This window comes from Pelecanus crispus, chromosome Z (genome assembly GCF_030463565.1).
Source record: "Pelecanus crispus isolate bPelCri1 chromosome Z, bPelCri1.pri, whole genome shotgun sequence".
Taxonomy (NCBI): domain Eukaryota; kingdom Metazoa; phylum Chordata; class Aves; order Pelecaniformes; family Pelecanidae; genus Pelecanus; species Pelecanus crispus.
Genome location: NC_134676.1, coordinates 42782101 through 42809997, shown reverse-complemented (window position 1 = coordinate 42809997; position 27897 = coordinate 42782101). Strand labels below are relative to the sequence as shown.

At 40.7% G+C, this 27897-nt stretch overlaps 1 protein-coding gene across 16 annotated transcripts in view; it reads right to left on the bottom strand.

Moving 5' to 3' along the window:
• Positions 1–1212: 1212 nt before the first annotated feature.
• Positions 1213–27897, bottom strand: part of LOC104027322 (transducin-like enhancer protein 4) — a 103449-nt gene continuing 76764 nt past the window's right edge. For 9 of the 16 annotated variants that reach the window (XM_075726497.1, XM_075726500.1, XM_075726498.1 and 6 more), the window contains 12 exons: positions 15398–15517; positions 14791–14844; positions 13287–13439; positions 11335–11467; positions 10918–11111; positions 10652–10728; positions 6725–6974; positions 5400–5647; positions 4285–4432; positions 3530–3680; positions 3130–3206; positions 1213–1474 (listed from right to left, as the gene is read on the bottom strand). In XM_075726497.1, the coding sequence (XP_075582612.1) occupies positions 1367–1474; positions 3130–3206; positions 3530–3680; positions 4285–4432; positions 5400–5647; positions 6725–6974; positions 10652–10728; positions 10918–11111; positions 11335–11467; positions 13287–13439; positions 14791–14844; positions 15398–15517 (1713 nt within the window). In that variant the 3' untranslated portion in view covers positions 1213–1366. Of the gene's footprint in view, positions 1475–3129; positions 3207–3529; positions 3681–4284; positions 4433–5399; positions 5648–6724; positions 6975–10651; positions 10729–10911; positions 11112–11334; positions 11468–13286; positions 13440–14790; positions 14845–15397; positions 15518–27897 lie in introns of all 16 variants that reach the window. The other 7 variants (XM_075726503.1, XM_075726504.1, XM_075726511.1 and 4 more) reach the window with 5 other exon arrangements.

Below are 27897 nucleotides of genomic sequence, written 5' to 3'. Positions count from 1 at the left end.
CAGCATCAATCCATTTCTAGTATGAAATTAAGTAATTTTCTACTTATACAATAAGATTTATCTACACGGGTCTTTTGATTTTGATCCATAGCAGCAAAGGCACTGTACATCAGCAGATCCACAGACTTAAAGATTTTTTTTAAAGCATTCAAAAAAAAAGTCACAGATCATAGTTTAACAGCAACAACAACAACATAAAAAGATAACACGTTGTCTCTGGCACAATGGCTCAGTCTGCGTCCGTTTTAGGGACATCCAATCAAGACTTGGATTGAACTGCTGGCGAACAAAGCAAGTCCTTATCCCAATGAGAATCCATTCCTTTTTGTATGTCGGAATGAGTACTCTTGTAAATCCTACCTCGGAGGTCATTGCTTTTGTAGTTTGTATATTGGTAGGCATCCATTCTTATTTCAGTGCAGTTTCCAAAGAACATATCAAATATTTTTCATAATCTCTTGTAATTGAAAAATTGCCCAAAGACACATATCCCCATTTTCAAGGAAACATTGCAAAAGTTTCCAGAAGTTACAAAGGTGATTCTTTGAGGCAACTTATTGTACTCTCTACAATATAACAAAGAGAGGTGTTTATATTAAAAAACCTAGCTTGACACCAAAATGCTTTATGTTTATCAACAGAAAAGCATTGAGAACAAATCTGTACACAAGATGCTATATTAACATTGCAAATATATAAATTAGCACATTCTTACTTAAAGTGAATTTCATTTAGATGTGAACTGAATTTGCCATTCATCACAGGCATGTAGATTACTGGCTACAGTTTGCAATTTCCTAAGTTTCCAAGACTGCCTAAAATAGTTAAGATACAGCATCTTCCCACCAAATAATTATACTGTAATAACACTTAGAGGTCTCATCCAAGAACAGGACTAAAAAATATAACAAAGTTTATTTTTTTAAATAGAAACTACAAGTCTATTTAGTGTAACTTTAACTATCTCCTGAACATCCTTCTCCAAGATCCCCAATTCATCCACCTGCAAAAACACAAAGTATACAATGCACCTTTCAAACTAAAGCCGGGCCAGACAGCTTTATTTAGTCAGTTCATTGTTAGAAAGCCTTCTTTAAACAAAATAAATACATTACAGCTATAATACATAATTAAAGAGTCAAGTTCACTGTTAAGTATGCTTATTCCATCTTCTTCCAAGTAGATATCTGACAATTTGGTATCACAAGTTCTTAATGAGCATTCACAAATCAATAGCAAGTTAAGAAGGTAAAAATAAATTCCACAACTGTGATGAGCATTTAAGTTCTCAGTCTAGAACCAAAAAAAAAAGGAATATACAGCAAAGTGCTAGGAGAAGGAGTTCTGTCTGCATTCAGATTTGTCTCTAATAAATAACTTCATAGACTGTAGCTTTCTTGTCCCCAGAGCCAGTGACAATGTATTTGTCATCCACAGAGATATCACAGCTAAGCACAGATGAGGATTCTTTGGACTGCAAGAGAGGAGAAAAAAAAAGAAAAGAAATTTACATCTTTCCAATCCTTCAATCCAGAAGGGCTTGAAGATTAATTGGAAGAATTTATAGAGAGGGAATACACCGAAAGCTCATTTAAATATCAGTACCGTAGTGGCAGCTTTTCTTACAAGACTGTTTCTCCAAACTTGTTCCACCTAAAGCTCTATGGCAACAAAAACCAGCAGTGGAAAGGGAAGTGAATGTTATGGACCTAGAGATAATCTATCAATCAAACAAAAAAAGAAGCAGTCCTTTCTATACACTTTATAAGCAATAAGCATTTATTAATATTTTATATGTTAGCTTTTGCATAAAAATAAATGAAAAGCCACCTTTTCTTCCCTCTTTCATCGTAAACCAGAAATCCATATGGAGAAGCACTACAAAGCCCTACCCACCCACAGATATGAAACAAAGAGACTCCACAGAAGTAACTGTATCTCCTCTCACTATTTCCCCAACACAGAAGACAAAAGCCTTGCACAAAGGAATTTACATTATCAGGGAGGATGCAAATACGAAAAGATACTGTGGTGGAATAGGATGCACAACGGTGTATAGCAGGTGAATGGGAGACAGGATACACTACGATGAAGCAGCTCTGTCTCTCCCAGCTTTTCTGCCTTTTCTGAGATGATGTGTACGTATTGTCACATTTTACTTGCTGTTTTAGTGCAGACTTTCTTTACATAACATATGTCCACATTCTTTTCTGTCTGTCACTGCAGGAGCTAAACACTTCCCAATCATGCTGTTTTTGCCAAGAAACCTCTGCTGCACTGCACAGGAAGTTTCTTTCTCTACCCCTCATTAAGAAACCTGCACTGCGGTTTTAACATCACTTCTAAGGGAGAAGCACTCTTGTTAGGATGATTTGGGCTTTCTGTGGGAGGTGGTCTGGAGCTGAACAGCCTCCACTAAGAAAACTCAGACCTCAGCTTTCTCATGTCAAGAAAAACTGTGCTGTCCCTAAAGGTGAAGACACAGCAGGTATCAGCACAGGTGAGACCTGACCATTTAAACCACAACACCAGTTAATTAAAATAATTCCCAGCCTAGAGGTACCTGTAGGTGAAAGAAGAGAAGGACATGCCAAAAAGACATGCTTTTCTTTAATGGCACTGAAGTACCATTAAAATTGGGCACAGATGGATTAAAGACCATAGAAAGGTTACAATTTCCAGTTACTCTCCACAGGGCTCCTCCATAAGGATACTGTCTTCAGCTCAGGAGTCTGCCTGTCCCATCCACTGACTTTACGTGTCTCATCCAAGAAAAATACATATGTTGAATATGACTTTCACTGTTTTAGCTATATTTTGGACGTTCAGTGAATGCTCACCTAATGACATGACTTGGGTACTGTATTACAGGAATATGCACAAGAAAGTGAGAAAAAAGGTAAAACCAATTTTGGATTAAAGGGCTACTTTACTGTAAAACCTACATTACTCAAATGTTAGAAAGGACAAAAGCATATCTGTCCTTAATTACAGACAAAGTCTTAAAGGAACATAGTAATTAGCCAAGAATTTCCATTTAAAAACTCCTTAAGCTAATGACAGACCCTGAGATGTGCAGCTCTACTGCACTGTAATGTATGTGGAAAATAGCTTTTAGGAGATTATTACCTGGAATATACTGGCTCCATAAGGTGTTCTCCAGGCATTAAGAAGATTATCTTTTCCAGTGCTTACAAACCATTTGCCTGCAACAGATTGTTTAAATGTTATCGTTGCATTTTGTTTTAAAGGAATGCACCCCAAGAAACAGATTAATCATAAAAACAATGCATTCATGCATTAATGGAAAACATATCCGAAGAACAGTCACATTTTCACCTGGTTGCACTACGAAGTTCGATCACAGCATAAGCAATTCACACAAAATAGCAGTCATACACAATTTTAAAAATAACTTTAATACTTAAATTTAACATCTAATTTTCAACTATACTCCTACTTCCATTTAAAGGTAATCTTGAATGAATTTCTCAGGAGGGAAAACACTGGCATAGGAAGATTTGCTTACCACAGTGAGCAAATTTGAGTGACAACACACAGCTCTCGTGAAGATGCAGCTGATACTTGTCTGGCTTAGTAACGTGCAGCACCTCAACGTTACTGTTCTCCATTCCTACTGCTAACCACTCACCAGTTGGACAATAACCCAGTGAGAAGATCTGGAATTAGCACAGCACATGCTTCGATCAGTAAAGGAATGAGCTTGAGATATTCAAAACCGACTTTTGCTACACTCTTAACACTATGCAAAAACACATTTTGGTCTACTACAGTTTTAAAAACATGATAATGCAATTACTACAGTAATCAAGATAAATTAGTTCATGTAAACAAAGCTCAATTAAAACTGTAATAGTAAAGCATTGAATCAAGCTATAAAAGTTAATGTCCCAGCTTATCTGACAGCATTTAAAAATATTTTTGTAAAATATTTTTGAACAAGAATTTACAAAAATGGCAACAGACTGCACACAGGAACACTTTAATCTGGCAATTGTTTTACAAAAAGGATTCTCCACTACTCTCATGGGAGAAGTACTAATCTGTCAAATAGTCATAATCCAGAAAGATGTTTAGCTTCCACTTGAAAAAAAAAAAAAAAAAAAAAAAAAAGAGTGTGAAACTAAGTGAAAAATTCTTTGGACTTCTCTTTGAGACTGCTTTTTTTGCTTTTAGAAAAACCAAAACCCGAAGAACAAAAGTGCTTGTTTTAGAAAACCATGACAGATTTTTCTTAACATGCCAAAGCTTCTGAGGTTGAACCTGTGATGTGAAGTCATGTTGCTGTAGCTGTCTCCCTTCTCTGAGATCCCAGGATCTGACTGTATTGTCCAATCCTCCCGTCCATAGTTTGGTGCCATCATTAGAAATGTCAATACAGCTTGCTCCATCTGTGTGGCCCTGAAATTGCCTGAAAATATTGAAAATATTGTTCTCACAGCAGAAAGAGTAATTTCTGAGCATGTATACACAATACCTCCTTTTTCTTTCAGTCCCTGAGACCCTGAGTTTCTGTCCCATTAAAGACAACAGTAACGTAGATTCCAACAGCAACCTGAGATTAATACAAACTTTGGGACAACCATGTGAGTTTTGTGATGAATTGATGAAGCAATCAGGCCAGACAGCCAAGCACTAATTTGATTTCAAAAAGCACACTTTACAAGTCAGATACTCTGGGGATCTTTCCTGCTGACTGTGTGATACCCACTATTCAACTGAAAATACCCTGCTCCCCGCAAAGGAATGTGGCATGATCATCAAAATTCACTTAGTTTAAGAAGAATCTGCAGATCACTGACAAAGTTGGAAAAAAAAGAGCAGTCAAAATGGGAACATCAGGGAGTAAAAGCCTGCCTTTACATGCTATACTGATATATTACATGTAACAACACACACACAGTGCAGTGCACAGAGAAGCTCTGTATGACTGGCTCCTAGCTTACTGTACATTACTGTTGAGCAGCAACCCATACTCCTAAGAGGTTAAGTTTGCAATGTGGTAATTTACACACGTCTTTACCCAAGACATATTTGCTGGAGCACTGATTAAAGAGATTGGAGTGTGAGCACAGTGTATTGCATAGAAACAAAGAAAACCATCTGTTCAAAGAACCTGCAGGAGTGTCAACACCAGCTGATCTTAGGAAATTATAGTTACGGGCCACTCAACAGGCCTGGAATTATGAAACTCTCAAAACCTATAAACAATCATATAGACTTCTGTCAAGGTATTACCATGGCTATTGCCTAGCAATGAAATACAGGAAGCAGCTATGCAGACTCCATGGAGAAAATAGCATAAGTACACAGAAGAGCACCTAAGGCCATGTCTAATTAATTCTTCACAACCTGATGATCCAGTTCTGTCAACCTACCTTACTAAAGTTTGGTTATGCAGATCCCACACTGCAATGTTCCCATCGCTACAGCAAGAGAAGCAGACCTTGGAATCGGGGCTGATAGCCAGGGCATAGCAAGCCGGAGCAGAAGACGTCAGCTCTGCTTTGATGCGAGGAGTTGGAGCTGCCAGGTCCCAAATGGATAACGTGCTGGCTTCCCCACCAACAATCAGGGTGCGGCCGTCGGGGAGCAATCTGCAGGAACGGATGTAGTTATCTCTGTTCTGTGGAGACAGAAGCCATCAAGAGATTACTCATGAGGAAAGGAAAACAGCATTAACATGAGAGCAGAAATCCATAAAAGTATTGTATTCCCTCCTGGTTTTAATGAGCCATTTATACTTATGACAATGATAAAGTGTATTAATGCCAGAAAATTACATGACATTAGGGAAGTACTTAAACTTGATCTACAAAATTCAGTAGTGAGAGATATTTAATCTTAATTAGCATCAAAATGCAAAGACCTGAACCCAGCCCAAAACAATTCAAGATAGCTGTGTTCGACAGCTTGTGTAGAAAGTTACATTTTCATACTCTGTTTATTTCAGCACATTAACCTCTCGGCATGGGGGAGTACCAAATTCCCTGCACACTCCCCCCCCCTCTGTTCCAGTGAGACTTGCTGCCACCATCTAGGAGATGTCAGAGGAAAATATTTGGGCAATTTTCTTCATTTGTGTAGCAACTTGTGTAGCAATTCGTTATATGTCTACATGTGCTCCACAGTTCTTGTTTTACTGCCTCCGTAACAAGAAGCAACATCTTACCAAGGACTGGTAAATGACATGAGAAAAGCTGCTAACCATGATTCATCTTGTTAGCACATTCAAATAATTTGTGAATAACACTCAGGGATATTTTTAATTGTCACATTAAGACAGGGCAATGCATTCACACATACACAAAATACCTGACACAATCTTCAAATATTCTCGGAGAATACAGCTGCAAGACAACAATTTTTAGCATGATAGGATATCAAGCTTTAAGATTGCCAACAAATGTCAAAGTTTATAAACAATATTTGCTGTGCTGTCTTTGATCTTTCCCCCTACCAATACAATTTTAGGATATTAAAGATGCTTTGATTCATTGGGGGCAAAAACCCCACAAGCACGACAAGGAACATACTTCAAACTCAATTCCAAAAGAAACAAAAAAATTACAAATGAAGTATCAAGCTTTGACACCAATGACAGCACTCAAATAGCCACTGGTTTTTGTACCTTAGCAGTATCATTTCAATCTTAACACAACCTGCTATCTTCCTTCACTGTCATATGCCCCTGTCCACCTACCAGGCAGTCCAGCTGAGAGACAGGGCTCTTGTTGCCAGGGTGGCTGATGTCCCAGACTTTGACACACCCCTTCCCACCCGTGTACACGTGTCTCGTGGGGTTGCTGATCGTAACTGCACACACAACTTCCCCGTGGTTCAGAGTGTTGATCTGACGGGCATGGCGAGGGATTCCTGGACCAATGAGGGCATCAGGAGGGAAAGGAACCGGCTGCATCTGACCATCTGCACTTACATGAAATGAGTATGCTCTAAAGGGAAAAAAAAGAGATAAAGGGTGATTTAAGTTTTTCTTAAAGCCTATTTAAGAAAACCAAATTAAGGGTGTGTTTCCACTGCAGGCATTCAGATCGTGCACTCAGCTCCTTTTGCAGTATTTTTAATCATGTGAAGAAATTATTTATTTATCTATAGCATGACCCTCAAAGCATAAACTTAGGTACTCTTCTTTTCAAATGGAAAGTCAAGCACCATCTACCAATGAAATGAGCTTTTACAACTCATGCAATGATGATTTCTGGCATGAATGAGGATACATGATGCTACTCGTAAACTTGGGGCACGGGGAGACCACTGCATGCAGAGAAGGGAAGGAAGGTCGGCTCAGGGCCCCCTCAAGACAGAAATAGCTGGCCGGCTGCTGCAGACGATGGAGGGTAGTTGAGTGCCAGGGGACATTCAGCTGTTCCCTTACTGACTCTAAGGTGCAAACTTCAGCTTGACTGCTGCCAAGCTGCCCCAAACGCACTGCGGGTCCCGTGCCCCTTGAGGGAAACTGCCCAGCACTGTACCTAATAGTGCAGTGAAACCTCCACCATGAAGGAGTTAAGTCCTCAAGGCACAGTTGCAGCATCTGACATGACAGACCAGCAAAAATGCACTGGAATTTTTTTTCTTCTTTTGGGCTTGCTGTCTTTTTTTTTTTTTTTTTTTTTTTTTGTGCACCTGACACAACAACTACAAGCCCAATTTCTCTTGCCAGAATCAGGGTTCTCACTGAGAAACAATGTGTTGTGCGATTGCCAGTTATGCCACCTGTGAATAACCTATCAACAGCTTCATCTCAAAATGTTTTCCAGGGAGAACAGTTAGGTTGTGAAATTGTCTTGTTCTGAGATGCAACCTGACACATCACATCTATTACAAGGGTACAAACTTTGTAAGAGGGTTCACCTACATACACCAAGGTTTCCTTAATGTAAGGCTTTAATTTCATTAGAGCTAAAGAATCATCACAGTACTGATGAAAAATCCATTGTCACAATGGTGGGATGAGAAGAGATCACAAGAAAAATCATTTTATGAGAATACTTAGGAAGATCACTTCCTTAATTGTTGCTTCAAAGTCACTGAAGAAGGCAGTCTTCAGAATTCAACTACTGAATTTGTTATTTAAGATTCATAGTGCATTAACACCAGAACAATAATTTTCAGTGGGAAAAAATGCAACTGCGTTTTCACCTTTCTGCCCTATTCCCACAGCTTTACATGCTCTTCTTATCCTGCTCTCTGTTTCTCTTTCTGGCAGGTCTGAGCGACAGATCATATCATCATTCTCCATTTTTTGACACTAAACACATTCAGGAAAGGGTAGGACAGATTTCTGTGGTTGTCACAAGCAGCAAACTGCCTATATGAGTAGAACTAGGGTTCGATTATCACCACAGAAATCTGAAATATCTTCCTTGTTATCTCCCTAATTCCTGTTTGCTGCAGTAAGGTACTGAAAAAAAGCAGCCGATGGTCACCTGAAATTTCTAACAAAACAAGTGGAACTCCATTATCATTGTTTCTGATTTCTGTATGCAGTCACTCTCTGCAGGGCCATGTTGAGCACAGAGTGTATGACACTTACCAGCCAAAGTGATTTTTAGCATGCTTATAAAGTACACAGGGAACATATTTAACAATTACAGAAATAAAGCTTAGATCTGGAGCGATCTGTGACATTATTCTCACTCTATTCATTACTCCATATGAGCACGTGTGATTAAACTGTTGCTTTGCTGCTTGGTTTGGTTTTGTGGTGGTTGAGTGGGGCTTTTTTTTGTTCTGAAAACTAACACTGCATGTTGCTTATCTGAAGTACTCTAAATATCTTACAAATATCTGACAATATAAACACCTGGCGAGAACTTTTTCTTCTTTTCACATCAGCTACCTTTTCCATTTATATATTGTACAATCCTCAGTGTTTTGATATATCTCCAAAGTGAAAAGAGAGTTATTAGGGGACAGATCCTGACGTGCCACACACTGCCCGCTCCATTTCGACAGACACTCAACAATGCAGAGAACTTACACAAGTTTCGCTCTAAGGGCAAAGGAAGAGTAAATGAGAAAGTAACAGTCCTGAATGATAGCTGTGAAAAGTACCACACTTAAGATGAAGAAAAATGAATGCAATCATGCTAAAACAACCACAGATTTCAAAGGTTTCAGGCCCTACGGCAGACAAATGACAGTTACATTTAAATGTTTAAAACAGTCATCAATACGCCAACAACATTCAAAAAACCTTGGAGATGCACCAAAATCGAACAAGTTTGATTTCAGTTTGCTTCACATTTTATTCCCCCCCCTCTCTAACATGAGTGAGACGTGAGCAGGGAGGTCTCTGCACCCCTGGTATTGCTGTTTCTCAGACCACAGCAAGCAAAGGCTGGTAGAGCCCTTCCTTCCAGCTGACCGACTCAACCAAGGATGAACTTGAACCCAGAGAACATTTGAACATTACATCAAGACATTTCTAAGTGCCCGCTGCAGGTGTAGGATGGAGATCTGTGCCCCACAGAATTTTCAACACAAACAGCTGGTCCGGAATCTGCAGTACACCAATTTCCAAACTCACCTTACACAGCCAATTACCAGGGTGGCGTAACAAGCAGAAAAGTCAACTTGAGGTGGTAACTAGTGTGTGATGTCTGAGAGATCTGGATATGGTTTATGATTTGTGTGACACATTATGTACAAAAGGAGTTACAGGCACTAGGACTGATCCCTTGTCACCATGGTATGTTATTAATCCTGCATGTCTGCAAGCTCAGTGGCACATTAAGCGTATGAATCTACTCACATGCATTCAAGTGTGTGACTACCCCCCAGCCATTCCTCCACAAACATGTTCATACATATGAGAGTGAGAGAAGGAATGGCACAAACATCCCCTGACCTTCAAACGCTCCAGTATTAGCTGGCCACAGTTTCCCACAAGTGTCACGCAAGAAGTGGAACTTGAGGACCCTTACATAAAATCTGGATCAATATGGTTTGCATCACTGTTTTATTTTTCCCCTTCTCTAACTCAAGAGGGATGTGAGCAGAGTGTTTTTCATATCTGTGTAATTCTTTTTCTGAGGCTCACAACAAGTGAAGCCTGGTAGAGCAGGTGACCTTTTATGGTCAGTTCCATCAAGGATGAATTTGAACATTATGATATGATAATTCTTGCCAGTATTTTCAATCTAAAAGAATATTTCAGTGTTCCTTTCTCTGCACACTGCTGTTTGTAGCAGCTGATAAGTTTGCAAGTAATGGCAAGGCTTTTGTGAGCAAATAAATCATTTTTTTAAACTGAGAAGCAGAGTACAGTAGAGATGGAAAGCTGAGATCCCATTCCAGTTTGCATTTCCACATAAGACCAACCAGTCAGATTCAGCATGTAACTCCTCGAACTTCAGCTCCTTTTTCCATTTATTTTTGTCTCTTTTACTCTATACCACCCATTCCTTGTCAGCTGCTATTAGTCTTCAAAACAAATTTACAAATGCAACTTTAAGATTAAACTGTGTTTCTCCTGCCTTTGCCAAATAGCTATATTTATTCCTATTCACACAACAGTTTTCAGTAGCTAAGGGGAATTCCAACCAGCAAGGGAACACAACTTCAACAGATGATTGACTTTTAAAGTTGAATGTTTGATACTCACGGTTTTCCTCCTGGGATGCCTGTGAGGTTGGGAGGGATGCCTGGGACTCGCATGTGATGATGTGGATCAAAACCAACCTATAGTTTTCCCCAAGCAAAACAAAAAGGTGTATTAAAGATAGAGGAGGGAAAGGAACACTGTTTAATTCATGTTCTCCACAGCATACTCCCCAAATTACGAAGAGACTGAACTACATTTAACCCTGCAGGTCCTATATTTAATATAAACTGCTCTCAATACCAAACGCACTAGAGGCAAACACTTACCACTGGAGATCTCCCATAAGCCGCCGCCGCCGCTGCTGCTGCAGCTGCTGCACTCATTTGAGGGGAAATATTGTGTAGACCAGCATAGGCAGCTCCAGGGCTGGTCAGCTCCCCATTCATACCAGCATGTGGCACGATCCCAAATGGAGTAGGATAAGGACACGGGACTGCCATAGGTGTCCTCAAACCTGAAGCTATTGAAAGGAAAAAGAGAGAAGTCACACAGCCAGCCCAGACCCATCAAATGATATGTGAGTATGGCAAACAGTAAAATACACACACACACACTGTATTAAAGTGCTGAAGAACTAGCTCAGCATCCAGTTTAAGCAGCTGTAATATACTGTAGATTTGAAGGGAGCCTGGTTAGGGACGAATGGCCACTGTTTCACACCACTGAAATACACAGACACTAACCTAGCGGGTCCACACCTGGGGGTTTGCCAGGCACTGGCCTCAGTCCGGGAGTGGAGTTGCTGCCTGGAGTTGGGGCATCAGTCCGTGGAGTTGGGGTATTTGATTTAGACACAGGAGTGGTAGATTTCTCATTCTAATCACCAAAAAGGAAAAAGGAAGATAGTTTGTTAGTTATTTTAGTTTTTTAGTGTCGTGGTTTAACCCCAGCCAGCAACTAAGCACCATGCAGCCGCTCGCTCACTCCCCATGCCCCGATGGGATGGGGGAGAGAATCGGAGGAGTAAGAGTGAGAAACACTCCTGGGTTGAGATAAGAGCAGTTTAATAATTGAAGTAAAGTAAAATAGTAATGATAATAATATAATAATGATAATAACAATAATAATATACAAAGCAAGTGATGCACAATGCAATTGCTCACCACCCACTGACTGATATCCAGAGAGTTCCCAAGCAGCGATCGCTGCTCCCCGGCCAACCCCCCCAGTTTATATACTGAGCATGACGTCATATGGTATGGAATAGCCCTTTGGTCAGTTTGGATCAAGTATTCTGGCTGTGCCCCCTCCCAGTTTCTTGTGCACCTGGCAGAGCATGGGAAGCTGACAAGTCCTTGACTAGCATAAGCAGTACTCAGCAACAACTAAAACATCAGTGTGTTATCAACATTCTTCTCATCCTAAATCCAAAACACAGCACTATGCCAGCTACTAGGAAGAAAATTAACTCTATCCCAGCCGAAACCAGGACATTTAGCTAGCAGTTGGGAAGAGACACGACGACAACCAGAGTGTGAGTGAGTAGCCGTATTTAGCTTTTGGGTTTGTGTTTCAACAGTCCCTGACAACGAAGAGAAGCTGCAGAGACACTGAACTAGACTGAACAGCTTTGGGAAGTAACTACAGCCTTCACAGTTTTCCTTGCCGGGGGCACCCGTATGATTCAGAATGAAGTCCATGACTGAAAAACATTGCCATCTGACAATTACATTGGCAGCACATGTGAAATCTGTTGGTGGTCTCACTCTGCTCATGGTGGGCCGGCTCCTACTATGATACTAGTTTCCGTGAGAGGCCACTGCTGGCTGGACAAGAAGAGGAGAAAAAAACTCCACAACTGACCAACAACTCATGCCCAAATGTGGTGCTGGAAACACAGGACAGAGACAGTGATGGGTATAGAGTCAGGAACTGTGCAGTGCCGCCCTTGTGACAAGCTTGTTCATCAGACAAACCACTGACTCCTGGGCCTGAACCTGTCATTCCATCACCTTTCCCGAGCAATACATTCACTTTAACCTTTCTTTTTATTTATTTTATTTCTTTAAATAATCGCATACCCTGACCTGTGAAGAACTGAGAGGGAAGTTACTGTGCAGCTCAGGAAGGTGATTAACTGTGGTCACAAACAGGAAAGGAAAGAACACCCCCGACTTGCAGGCAGCTCTTTTTTTTTTGCACTGTGATTTGCGATGCAAGTCAAGGAAGGCTCTTGTAAATGACAGATTACTTTTTAGATAGAAAATAAAAATTATTGTTGTTGTATATGGCCCGGTAATTCAAACAAAGCTAACAACCAAATCACATCCAAGCAGGCAACTGAATTTGCTATAAACCACAGTACAGGAAAACAGCTCAAGGAATCCCTGTGTACTCTTATTTATTCTCAGAATGACAGTTTTTCATATGGGGGAGGAGAAAAACATCTCTCAGCACAGCACATCTATCATCTACCCACACCACCAGTGAAAATAACCTCTTCCTATCCCAAAAAAAGGCTGTGGACTTTCTCATTATTTTATTAAGTTCACTTGAAGAGATAAATTAAATTTTAAATTGATGCTTCATAGTGCTTTACTGATAGCTGTGGAAATCCAAATTGTGTCCAGACAGAATCCAGTAAGCACGTATTTCAGCATATGATCACAGGTCAGGAGCGTTTTGAAGCACTTACAAGGCTAAGTTCTTTGGATTTGGAGGAAGGAGTACTGCTGGAGGATGCAATAGACGCCGGACTAATTGGTGCATCTTTCTTCAGCAGTCGAGTCTTGTCCAAGCCATTCTCCCGTGGAGAGTGTGCTGGGCTCCCCCGGGGAGAGGAAGGATCCTAAATATCAGTAACGTGGGTTAGTATAAAAACTTCATACTAGCCACTAGTACTTGTCTTGAGCAATTCTCACTTTGGAATGAAGATCTGTCATAAAAAGTGACATCTTCCTTCAGTCCTTAATTAATTTAGCTGATAAAATTGTAAAATCGAGATGGATAATGAAAGACAACTTTTTTTTTAAGTCAGTCTTAAAATGTGATGCCATTAACCATGAAAAATAATGTTAAAATTCTATGGATATTGAAATAGGCAAGTAAATCTCATTTGTCAGGTGACAGACTGAAAAGGTTTGAGGCACTTGGCAGACTGATGAAGTTCACAAATGAAGTCATGGCCAGAGTGAAAGAAAACACAGATACCATTACAAGCTGCATCCTATCTGCTGTGCTGGGCTTGCTTCAAATATCTCAAGCAGAATTTTGGCTCATACAAGAAACAAAAAGGTCCTTTACAGAAATAAGTGTTACAGATTTGGACATGAGCCGACAATGTGCGCTTGCAGCCCAGAAGTCCAACTGTATCCTGGGCTGCATCAAAAGAAATGTGGCCAGCAGGTCAAGGGAGGTGATTCTGCCCCTCTGCTCTGCTCTGGTGAGACCCCACCTGGAGTGCTGCGTCCAGCTCTGGGGTCCGCAGTACAAGAAAGACACGGACCTGTTGGAGCAGGTCCAGAGGAGAGCCACAAAAACAATTAGAGTACTGGAACACCTCTCCTATGAAGAAAGGCTGAGAGAGTTGGGGTTATGCAGCCGGGGGAAGAAAAGGCCCCAGGGAGACCTTATTGTGGCCTTTCAATACTTAAAGGGGGCTTATAAGAAACATGGGTACAGACTGTTTAGCAGGACCTGTTGCAACAGGAAAAGGGGTAATAGTTTTAAACTAAAAGAGGGTAGATTTAGACTAGATATAAGCAAGAAAATTTGTTACAGTGAGGATTGGTGAAACACTGGAACAGGTTGCCCACAGAGATACCTAGAAACAGTCAAGGTCAGTGTGGACGGGGCTTTGAGCAACCTGACCTAGCTGAAGATGTCCCTGCTCATTGGCGGGGGTGTTAGACTAGATGACCTTTAAAGATCCCTTCCAATCTCAGCTATTCTATGATTCTATCTAATTTGCATTCTAAAGAAAGACGACTTGACTGGATTCCCTCAGGCATTTCAAGCTCCTTTATGAAGGCAAAGGCTGTAATCTTACTCATAGAACCACAGAATCACAGAATGCTTTGGGTTGGAAGGGACCTTTAGAGATCATCTAGCCCAACCATATACCCAATATGCATAGAAACGACTGAAGACACCCTCCCACCACCACCACTGTAAGGTACAAAAACCACCATTGTGTATACCTCATTGGAAACATCAACTACCAAGTTGTCATCACTCTTTTCACCATCGCTGTCCTGCAATGACAAATCACAATGTGTTAAAAACATTTATTTGATATCCTAATGTCTCTTAAGTACTAAGAAAAAATAAACCAATGAAATGCAAGGCTGCTCATAACTATGCAACATAGCATTTATTCTTACCAAGCTTTATATGGTAATAAAATCATAATGTTTAGGTCACCTATAGGGCTTCTCCTTAACAGGTTGCCACAGCTATAGTACTCTTTCCTGTTTTCACGTTGGTGAACAAGGAACAGTATGAAAATCCTCATCCAAAGTTGTACTGCACTGAGAAATGGGGCCAAGCTAGAGTCCAGATCTACCAAGTCGCAGCCTAACTAATGCTCAGTCCTCTTGTCACATGCTTTCCAGGTGCTGTGTATATGTATTGTTAAAAACACTACCAATCCTATACACCAAAACCTTCCACCTAGCACAGATGTAGACACAGGCAGTAAGAACCTGTTAAAAACTTGACCACCAATTTTAAAATGAGTTATGCATCAGGAACCAGGTGAAATTACAGAGGAACACTTAAGTTTGACAATGTAGACAATTTACTCACGTAACGAGCTGCTATTTCCTTCTCTTCTGTTTTCTGTTTTTTACTATCAGAAGAATAATCCGTTGAATTTCTGTGCTTTTCTGCTGTTCTGAAACTGGCTGAGGGAGATACAGAAGAACTCTGCAGTCAGAAAAAAGATGGAGAAAACATCATCAGATGCTCATTCGAAACAGTGGTTCATTTGTCACTATCCCTCAATACAACTCATATGTGAGTTGATAATATCATTTGGAGTTGTTCTCACAGACAGCATTTTGGGTTTTAATTAGTGATAGGTACCCAGCAAGCGTCTTGTATTAAAGTGCACAATGCATTGCAAGAGACACAGATAAAGGCGATCAGCCAACAGACCATAGTTGCTATGTGCAGCATCAATGGGATGAATGTAGAGCTTCTTGGGACCATTTCATGAATACTGTGCATTGGCCTGGTTTTGGCTTGTTTCCTCTACAAATATGCAGGGTTAAATCAATACTCCCAGAAGAGAGGGGTTGGTGTGTATGTGTGTATGTTTGCCTGTGTAAATCAAGATGAACAAAGTGGCTTAAGGTAAGTCACACTTTGGCAAACATTTGAACGAAGATTTCTAGCAAGGAAAGAGGCAAGCTCCTGAACAGTCTTGCAGCAGGAAAGAACAGGGGAAAATACCTAAACTTATTTTATTTTGGTGACTTTTAGAATTACAGGCTGTGCCTGCAGTAGATGGAAACACAACACGGTGGCTCAGGGAGTCTCTTTCCATTCTGCAGTCCTCACTTAGTAATGATCCTTAAAAAGCATGCATACGGGACAGGAAAGAATGGAAGGTAATATGTACTTTATGCACTGTCATCCAACAATGCTGCTCTACTCCTTTAAAGAAGGCAGGTGACATTTATCAACTCCTACCATATTTCCAGAGCTTGGTGGAATCCGTGTCTTGGTATACAAAAAAGGAAGTAATGAAAGATGCAAAGTTCCCTCTGGGATTGATTTTAGCAGCAGTAGCAGCTTTTGGCCCTAGTTCAAGAAAGCATTTAAGCATGCGCTAAACTTTATCTCACACTGAAGTCAACGGCTGAACGTACATAAGTAAGGATGTGTTCAGGCATTTTGCAGAATTGGAGCTGACAGGAATGAAGATGAAAGTAATTCTCAGCTGAAACCCTGCTGACTGTTTCCATCTCTCTGTCCTCCTTATATAAGAGGGTGGGAGGAATAACAACTGGAGAATTCCTTGATCCTCCCATTCATCCAGAAACACCGGGTTTGGGGTTCTTCCTCCACGCACTATGGACAGCTGTTGTTCTGTATAAAACTATACAACACAGCAATTTGATTTTGGCGTTTTCAGTGCACACCCCTCTAGGTTTATTTTATAGCTACTACCAGGAGCACAAACCAAGAAATTAGCATTTACATTGTGCAACTTCTGTTCCATTGCTATTACCAAATTTCTTCTTTTCCTTAACTTACGACACCGCAAACTTCTGGTAAGGATTAAGAACACTTAACCACAGAAGTTAAGCTGTGGTTGTTGCCCAAGTCATATGAGAGAACATTTCTCCCTGCTGGGACACTTAGGTCCTCCTTTCCACTTCTCTACAATTTCCAATTCTTGTCAGCAGCAGCAGCTAGATGAATAAGTAGTGGAATTTGCAAAAATCTTCCATCTTTTTGATTGGTAATTGTTAATTACCCTCTAAGTACACTTAGTGGAAATAAAAATTTCAGAACAAAGTTAGTGCTGAACACAGCCGGTGCCTTTCCCATTTGCCTGCTTGCCTGCGTCTCTCTCTCTCTCTCTCCCCCTGACTGTATAGAATAGGTAGACAAGGATTTCCTATCCTGAGCAAATACATCTTAAAATACATTCCCTGATTTAGCTTTAAAGCATATCATTAATCAACGATTATTGTAAATGACACAAATTAAAAATGTTATTTTTTGCTCTGAAGAGACAACACGTGTTAAGACATTTGGAGACAGTAGTGGCAGTAGGCACAGAAGCCCTTAAAATAAAGGCCAAATAGAAATGCAACATTAAATGAACGGATGGCTTGAAAAATGTATTTGTTTACTGCAAGGATATAGCATAGTCTTTGCAAAAGATTTTAATAGTATGCTCCTATTACATTTATATTCATTTACAGTTTGGGAGGCAGTAGCTTGTAATGTGAATTCAATTCATTATTTCTCAACTTCACCCTACAGAAAGCAATTTGCTTTAAAACGAAGAAAAATAATCACCAGTAAACTACAAATTAGAGTGGTGTCTGAACAATTAAACTAAACTACTGCACTTATTTAAATAGAAATATTTATTTTCATAAATTTGAAACCATATAGTTTCATTTTTCACAATCTAGTTAGCTATGTGCTATAGATACCATTTTAATCTTTGATTTCACTGCTTAATAAAGTAATAAATTAAAGCTCTCTACTAGAATGATGAAGTAGCTAATTACCACTAGCATATAAAGGATGAGCACCACATCAGGCATTGGGGCAATGCACACTGCTTAATGGTTTCATTGCTTCAAAGATGGATCAGACCTGATACCAAAATGAAAAAATCTTGCTGCGGTATCTCACCTGACATTAGCAGAAAAACAGAGACAACTCACCTACTGACAACAGGCAGAATCTCATTTTCCAAAGTGAAATTTGGCCAGTGTACTATTTTGCCTCAAGAGTCAAATACTACAGAACAAACCTAGACATTCTCACTTTTAACTGTCCTACCCCTTTCCTTGCATGGAGCCAGTCAATCAATACCCCTGCAGTACTAGCTTCTTTCCCCTTCAACATGTAATGAACCTGCCACATAAAGATCTCTTGATTCGTGGGATCTCTGGTACTGGTGCCGACAGAACTAAATTTATCTCTTATGCTAAGTAATAAAGATATGTCATGTACATAGTCAATGAGCTATGGTCTAGATCCTCCTATAGACCTAACACCTACTATTTTCAGCATGTGAGGGACATTATTACCCATACTGAGCTCCCACTATTGTCTGCAATAGCTTTTCAGCCTATAAACACTTCTAAGGATCTATCTTCAGTGAGAAATACCGGGATGTAACAATGTCCTCATGGTTTCCACTGATATCAGATTCTTGCATATAATCCTGTACCCACCCACACCTTGGTTCCTGAGTGTGCAAGTCTACATACTCAAGAAGATGTCGCTATATTTGCAGACTGTGGAATAAAACCTCCATCAAAGCACACTGCTTAGCTGTTAGACTCTGTCCTGTTCCTTGATTAAAACATCGGTACTCTCCTAACATCTGCCTTTAAGAAGCTGGAATAGGATAGCTACTTATAGAAGTTAAGTGATTCAGCATTATGACTTGGCAAGCTGTAACTTAATGGGCCAGAGTCCTCATTTTAGTAACTATTAAAATTTATAGAGAAAGAAAGTCTTTTCACACTGTTGTTTTCTTCAATAAAATGTGTTAATCTACTAAAGAGTAGCTTTTTCCTACTAACCAACACTGAGTTTGCCCACGTATAACAATTACATCAGACATAGGAAAAAATACTCTTTGGTGAAAGTAGGTTATATTTAGTTTCTGTTTTAGCAAAACGTACCAGTTTTTCACATTCTGCTTAGGTAACATTTTTATTCATGTTAAATACACCACAAAATGCTGACAAAAAGCAACTGAACATGCATATTTATAGAAAGGCTGAGCACGTTGCCTTGTTCACATAATTTGCTTAAGAAGTGGAACAGTCTGTTTCTCGTGCTGGACACACAGCATCTTTTGCACTAGGCTGTAAAGCATGGCATGCTATGCTTCAGTCTCTGTTTTGGGCAGTGTGAACTGAAAAGATCTCCCACCACAAGGACCACTCTGTTTTCTCTCCAACACTGGCAGAGTGCTGCTCTGGGTAGAGTACCGGTGCCACACAGGTGCAAATTAAATGAACATAAAGAGGGCAATATAAGCCTCTTACACAGGCGTAAAATTCTCACCGATAGCAGGGCAAACATCAGCGTGCTCGCTATCTGGGATAATTAATACTTCAAATTGCTTGAAAAAACAAAAAAAATTCACCATTTTACCCCCAACTTCCATTGGAAGTTACTCACATTAACACAGATGACTCACACTGTAACATGGCTGAAAAGAAATCAATTTGGTCAGATTGCACAGCCACCCACCTGCTCTCAAATCCTGCAAGCCCCAACTCCCCATATGCTAGCACCTGCAGATGAAGACCTGGCCTGAGCAGACTAAGTGATAATTAAATGAAATCAGTGTTAAAAGTAATGACTAGACATGACAGAATGAAAAACCCTCCCACATGATAAAGCTGGTAACTCTTTAAAGCATTCATGAATATGACCATTCCCCAGTGTACCCTAACTACTATGCCAAAATGATGTATTTGGAGTGTAATAATTAAAACAATAATTCCCAACAAAGTGGGAATTACGAGATAATTGACCATCCTGAAGTATTAAGCAAACTGCAGTAAAAGCCAAGGATGCTCAACGCTAAGGTCAATTATGGTATAATTATCTGAATGACATTATTGCTGTTATAAAGTCTGTTGAAAGTATAAAAGAAACTATAAAATTGGATACAATATGCATCGCAAGAAAACGACCAGGCAGTAATGCTGCTTGGTTGGCTGGTGCCAACGTTATAGATGGATGTACTAGCACTGCAGCTTGGACTCAGGCACTGCTCCAGGCTAGGAGCGCTTAGCTCTCTAAGATAAAACCACATGCTTAAATCAGAAACACAAAGAAAAAAAGAAAAAAAAAAAAAAAGAGCGCTGCAACTTCTGACACGCCAGGTATGAGACAGAGACTCCTTTGGTGAGTAGTATGAGGTGGGAGGGGTCCCACCAGAGAGGTGACAGGACAGGGCATAAGGAACACCTCGGGGAGAGGAATGGGCAGTCCAGTGCAGCCCACTGAGACCATGTGCCTGGAGAGAAAAACTGTAACCAAGAGCTCCCACACAGCACACCTTCTGCATGGCTCCAACGATAAGGCAACACCCGTCTGTCTAAAAAAATGCATTCATTTACATACACCCATAGGCACAGGTACATTACTTTTATTAAACTGATGCAGATGGGTGTGAAACACTGTGGGCTGCTCTGTAGACACCATATGGAGCATCTGCATAGTGGCTGTGCTCCTGAGGTCATCCACACCTACATGGCTACTATGGCTTTTTGGTGTTGCTGTTATGACTATTCCTGTTACTGATATTTCTACATCCCGGTATCCACTCCTGCCTCATGGATTTTGTGCTTTTTGCTGTAATTTTCCAACATCCCCCCTTTGCTGTCCTTACCTAGACGAGCAGGTTTTCCTTACCATGCCTTTCCCTTTAGGTATATGCAGTGGGTCATGATCAGGCTGGCACAGTCAGGCCGTACAGCCTGGAGTGCATCTCTTCCCAAATTGCTCACCGAAGGAGGGGAGGCTGGTACCCAAGTATTGTTCCCACATATATCACCAGTCACGGCAAACTTTTTTAATATTTTCACCTCCCCCCTTTTCCAACTTGTTTCTCTACATACCCAAACTGAAACCCAACTTCCACTCAGCCATACCATGACCAAATTAAATTTTTTTGTCTCATTTGCTGCTGCCTTCTCCCTGTAGCTGCATTTTCAGACATCAGACAGTGTCTCAGTAACTGTTAAGCGAAAAATGCTACTAACCAGCTAGGAAAGATACAGAATAAAGCTGGTTTTAGTATCACATGACCCTGTCTGAGCTAACTGGATTGGGTTTAGTAATCAAGTGTGTGATAATTATTTTTAATACAAACTATGATTAAAATGCAAACTTTGAAGTTTTATATAGCATTTTTACTCACTAATTAACTTCACTAATTGCAAAATTAATGAAGTTAATTAGTGGATAAGAGTGTCATAAAAAACATCAAAGTCTAGATGTGCAGTGCTGCTGCAAGAGCAATGAGACGGCCATAAAGAAGTCCAGAATAAAGAGAATGTGTAGGCTCAGCAGTTAGTCTTCGAAATACAAGTGCTGTCAAAAGATTTACGTGAATAGAAGTATAGATATGTACTTATATTATGTATGTGTGCAAGTAATTTCTTTAAAAATACCCGTGTAACTGTTTACACTGGCGATCTGCTTGCCCTGGTGGTACCACTGCAATATTTAATCTAAGCTAATTAAAAGCATCAAATTCTAGATGTTATAAAATGGGTGATAAAATGAACAATAAACTACTATGGTTGTACATGTTAATTCCAGTCATGTATTTCCACATACACTTATCAATTTGCTGGAAAAGCTAAGCGGGCCACACAGCAGAAGTTGGAGACACCTAGCAATTTTCATGTATAATCCTACCAGCATGTGCTGTTGTTTCTCTGGCCCCTCCTGGTGTACAGGTGCATGGTGGTGGCAAGAAAAGTAGGTGTTTAAAGCAACGGTGAGGGCTCCTGGCTAGCCTTTCACAGATGGATTTTTGCAATAAATCCTTTAAAATACAGCTTCTCCAGTAATCACTGGCTGAGGGACATAACACACATAAGGCCTAATCACTACTGACACTGTGAAGGTCAAAGGATGGGGAGAAGAACCGATGCAGCTTAAGTACAAGCACTGAAGCAGTAGAGGAGCACAGCTGTGAGGCAAAAAGGAAAGACAGGTTTAGGTTAAAGCATATCTTAACCCAGGCACATGAAGGTAGTGAAATCAAGGAGTGTGGCAAGAATAACAAGCACCCTTTGGTAAGCAAGACAGTTTGAACAAAGGACCTGGTTTCAGCAGGGAACAAAAGAAAAAGAAACAGATGGGCAGGAAAAGGAGTTAAATATTTCTGATAGGTTTACAGAAGCCTCAAAGTTCACAGATTACATTTACCATCAAGACTGCTCTCCTCCATATCTGCAAACTCATAAATATTGAATTTAATTGATGGTAACACAACCCAGGCATTGTCAAACATCCTCCCCCTCTTTAATCCACAGAGTAATTTACCTGATCCATTCTCCATTCACCACTCTGCGCTTCAATCTCCTCCCCTTTGAACAGACCCCAAACTAAGACCACATGCTTCAGCACACAGCAGAGCAGGTAATTTGGACAGAGTGAAAAGATTTGCAAGAAGGTGTTAAGGCACAAATTGCAACTGGTATAGGCAATACTGTGGGTGAGCCTCAGGGCATATGCAGGCTGCAAAGGAATTCTATCCCTAATGACCCCAGAAAAGGTAAGCACTCCTGAATAACAACGGTATACATGTGAAAATGCTACCAGACAGAGAAAACAGCGGTGCTGGCATTTTAGAAAATAAATGCCAAAATCCAGGACAAACCTGCATGTTGGTAATTACAGCCTACAGACCCCTAAATGTTACTTTAAGCAAAATCAGACACACCAAAGCAGAGGGGTCAAAGGCCGCCAAGTTACAGCAATTCAGAAGGACTAAGGGTAAATATAATCCTCTTTGGAAATTTGAGGAACAGAGCGGTGCCAAGGAAACGTGGAACTACAGCTCTCCTCTCCTCAAATATTTATTTGGGGTTCCAATTACTGATCTTTCATGCTATTTCCTTCAGCAGAGACCTGAAACAGTTTGAGCAGCTCTAGAAACTAGAAACAGAGAGGAGAGTATCGGGAGTTAACTAGGGAGAAAGAACAAGGGAGAGCACGCAATCACAGGGTAAGAGAAAAAGCTCAACGAGCCAGAGCATTCCATGCAGCAATTTAATTGTGGGCTCACCACCATGAAAGGGAGAGAGCAGGCTAACCACCAGCCTGCATTACGGGCTTTGATTCAGTGGCATGCCGCAACGCAAGGAAAAGCAGAAGCGCTCCGTAAGCATTCCTCAAAAGCTGATGATGGATGCGCACAGAAAATTCCCAACGTCCAACATATCTACAGAGTATTAATACTAATTACATTTTCATAGCAACTAAATTTCAACAGAACACACATGGTAATTCTGTTAGTTTTTAGAATAGTGAGAAAACACTAAAGAGGGAATGTTTTATGATAGCCATTAAAGGCCTGTGTCAGAATGCTCTACACTTTGTTAAAAAATACCTCCAAGAATCACAAAATCCCTCTGAAGAATAACCGGCTTTTGCTTAGAGCCCTCTTTTCAGACCGAGCACTACAGTAAAACTGTTATCCTTTCACTTTGCACTGTGACTGAAATGGACTGTACGGCACTGAGCCAAGCTGAACGCAAACACTTTCCTGCAGCGGCTCAAGCCACAGGGGTTATAAAAATCTCGTCAGTACTGGCAACAGAGGTTAGGAGGTAAAAAATACACACACCTATGCCCCCCAGATTCTCCATGTTAAAGCAGTAATGATCTGGCTTTAAGCATTGCCTTCTCTGGGGATAGCTAAGTGAATTCAGTTTTCATGTGACAGGTCCTAACAACTTCGTCCTGGGATTTACATTCCCTATCTAATTCTTCATTTTGACCAGAAGCATATAACCTAGCACTAATTAGCCTTTTTTTGTTGCTTTAAAACCACAGAGATCATGTCTGAAGACAGTCCCCCAAGACATTCCATTTAACTGCTTTCAATCAGGTGCTGTGCCCCAGTGCCCCACATTTTTAGTTTTGGTTACATCTAACATAAGTAGGCTATATTCACGGCAAAGCCATCAGGTTTGAGTTTTCACATATCTGTTCCTTTCCAATCTATCCATATGTATCAACCCTTCAGGGAAAAACACTTTCATTTTCTTTCCCTCTGTCTGTTTGTCTCTAAAGGATTTTATAGTTGTTTTGCTGCAGAGATGACCTAGGAGACGATAAGAAAACAAAGCAAATAATTGTTTTAACTGAATACTTCAGAGATAGAGCTGATGATCTCTTTCCACACTTTCTGACTTGTTCCCTCCCTTCCCCCCATTTTTAATCCTATTTCTTCCTGACCTGATCAGCAGAAAAGTGATGGGAAAAGAGGTAGCCTTCAAAGGCTACCATGATTACAAAAAGCACCCTAAAATTAATAGAAACATTCACTCCACATCCCGATTGCTTCAATCAGCAGAGACATGTTCACATGGTTTTCTCAGGTATTGACTAAGAGACTGGCAATTCGCTCATCTCTTCCGCTGTCAGACCTTGTGTGGCTTCTGAAGACCTGACATATTTTATGCTTTTCTAGTACCTTACATGATTTAGGAAGCCAGAGGCACTGCTAAGTGCCCAGTGAAAACAGAATAATTCATTATCTGACCAGTCTCTTAATTGGGCAGGTGGATAAAACATGGCTGGGTGCTATTAAATATTTGTAAATTGCAGTTCATGCTCATTCCGAAGCAAAACATTCTCTCAACCATCTATAAAAATATCTTCCAGAAAGAAATCTTTGAGCACTACTGTTCGCCTCTCTGCCCAAATAACATCCAAGCCCATTATATCTGCCTCACTTCATCTACACTCACTTACTTGTGTTCCCAAGACCCTTGTTCAGGAAATTATCCTATTTCCTATTCAGGAAAGCACTCGAGCAGATGCCAGATTTGAGGCACACGCTGATCTCGGGGAAGTCACAAGGCAGATGAAGAAATCAGAGGAATATACATATGTGCTGAACTTTAGATGCCTGCTGCATGCTACTTTGAATCTGGACCTCAGCCTGCTGCAAAAATAATTGTCCCCGGTCTCGTTCTTCAACTCAAGCACTCTGGTACCAAAGTGGAATGGATGGAAGAGTGGTGGGAACACAGATCCTGCAATCATCCTTAAAGCAGTTACATCAGTATACAATAGCACATTATATGTACAACACCTACTTTGAAGACTGAAAAAATAAAACACACAGTCCTTTCTGCCAGATTTTTAGATGCATGACAACTCCTGAACATCCTAGGGCTTTGCCAAGAGAACCAGCAGTAGCTTTTATTTTTCCGGGCCTTTCATAATTTATATTAGACAGGTCATGCTGTTAATTTTTTAAATGTTAAAAGCACAATCAAATACTAACTTCAGGCTAGCTAGAAATGTTTTGATGTCAGCAATGAGCAGCCAATACATTTTTAATTCAGGTTAGAGGAGAGGAAAAGCAAAAATCTCCGTCTTGTACTCCCCCTACACTCTGCCAAGTAGTTAAGTGTGATAACTGGCATACACGCACATGACCTTCTGTTCTATTCAAATGAGTTATCTTAGACAATTTCTGAAGACTGTTCTCTCTCATTTAAGTACTTCTTAATATGATCCATCTTCCCCTTTGCTTTTGTTAAGGGAAGACTACAGTAATCCCCCTAAAACAGCATTCTGGCAAACGCTCCTAAATTATGTAATTCACTAGGTTCAACTCTACTGTTAAAATCATTTTCAAGGAAGACGGGTATAATACATTATCATTATAGCTATACAATCCTGAGTTGAATTTTCCTTGGCTGAATTCCTAACACTTTAATGCTGAAATTGATCTTTTTTAAAAACATCATGTGAAAGGTTTTTTAAATACCATACATGCTCAAGCTCCTTATTTTAAATGGTTTAGAAACGAGCTGGTGGAAACAGGAGACAAAAAAATAAAAAAAAGGTTTTATGTTCTCTAATCTAGCATTAGGTATATTTTAAAGAACAACAGACATGTTTCCAAACAAACTACTGCAGTGTACAAATTACCCAGCAGGGATGGAGATAACAATACCTGTGGCGTGGGTTTAGATCTGAGAAGAAGTTGACATTTCATCAAGGTTGTCTAGGAAACAATTTTTAAAATTTATTTATAAAACAAAATGAAAGATGTTTATTTCCATTGGGGGTGCCTCTAGAGAAGCTGGCAAGTAACAAGTTTATTAAAATGACAAGTTCAAGGTACTTTTCTTTTTGACTGTAAATAACCTCCCTGTGAGCCTATTAAAGGTGTGGAGATCAAAGGCCCAAGCAGCACTATAAAACCAGGAGTTAGAGAGCTAAGGAAAAGGCTCCCCAAGCTTCCTCAATATGGGAAATTTCCTCTAGCCACCATTCACTTTGGTAGTGGAACAGCAAAGACAAGCATTACTGCACTTGCTTTGGAGTATATTAAAAACCAACACCCATATTTTAATGGACACCAAGCCAAGCGGCTTGATTTTATGCACAGTCAGGAATTATTTTAGTTGTAAAAACTGATCCAGATGAGACTGAAGCAGCTAGCCAGTGAGAACGCAAAAAAGTAGCTGGGAAGGATGCATGGGATAACTTGTCAAATGGATTTCTCAGTTGGGAAGGTTATTAAAACCCAAATTGCAGCAGTTTGTCAGTGCATTTCTTCTTCTTAGCAGAGGCCAAGACCATGACTTTCAAGGCAGAAGTCAGAATAGATAGCAACATATTTCCTAATGCAAGGCTTGACTGCTGTGGTGATCTCTAAACACACCATCTTCAAATTTGACGTCAATGTAGGGCATGCTTGTCCTGATGAGTGAGTGGGGACCTTACATTGAGTACACAAAGAGCTGCCAGAAAGTCTCTAGCTATAATTTAAGAGACCGAGTTGTTAAGTCACACCACTGTTTACTAACCAACATCTGGGGTGCCTAAGCAACAGCAGACTCTGTTTCCTTGCAACACCACCTTGCTTGCTCTCAGTGATAAGCTAAGTCTTGCCCTAAGACAGAGGAATCTTGAATTTTAAAGTGGGTCTTCATTACTGCTTCTTACTATGATGGGGACAGATTCTGAACCTGCCCAGTCTGTCCCTCTCCATCTCACTGTACTTCCCTGCCCCTTATATTACAGGGTGGGAGGTGAAGGAAAGGCTTTCAGTATTTGTTGTGACTGGTAAGACCATCAGACTACGCATTGTGAGTAGACTTTAGTTCTGACAGCAAACGTAAATTTCCATTTAAAGACACCTACAGCACCAGATGGAGCCCTTACAGTGAGAAAGTGTAACAAGCTCCTTCACAGCAGGCACAATTGTATCCAGAGCTCCAGCCCGCAGATGGAAATCCTTCTTCTCTGCCTACACGCTCTCCCCACTGGGCGCTTTCACTACTGACAAAAATCACATCGCCATATCCACCTCTGGGGCTGCTCCCTCCACAGCAGCAGTGGAGGAAGCCTGGGAGAGTCCTCCAGCCGTGCAGCAGCCCGTGCTGGGCATTTTGCTAGCTGGCAGCGGAGCACTGTGCCGACAATCCTGATCCGCAGCTGAACAATCTTGCTCCACGTATGGAAAGCAGCAGAGCCCTGCTAGCGCGGCCCCGGTCCAGAGGTAACGCGATGGGGAACAGCTCGGGCACAGTGCTGGGCTGTCGGAGTCGTGCTGCTGGTGGGTGGTGCGCTACCAAGATGGGTTAGCATTAGCCCCAGGGTCTCAGCAGCGTGCTTTGTGGCATGCTGTATATATGCTGTGTGACGGCTGGTTAGCTCAGGGGGAACATCACATGCGTGCTCCCCCGGCCGTGACCCTCCCAATAGTGCAGTGTGCTCCCGCCGATTCTGCGACATCTACAGCCCTGCGCAGTATTGAAGGATCCATACCACACACAAGAGCAATGTAATCAAACCCCAAGGAAGGATTAAAATTCAAC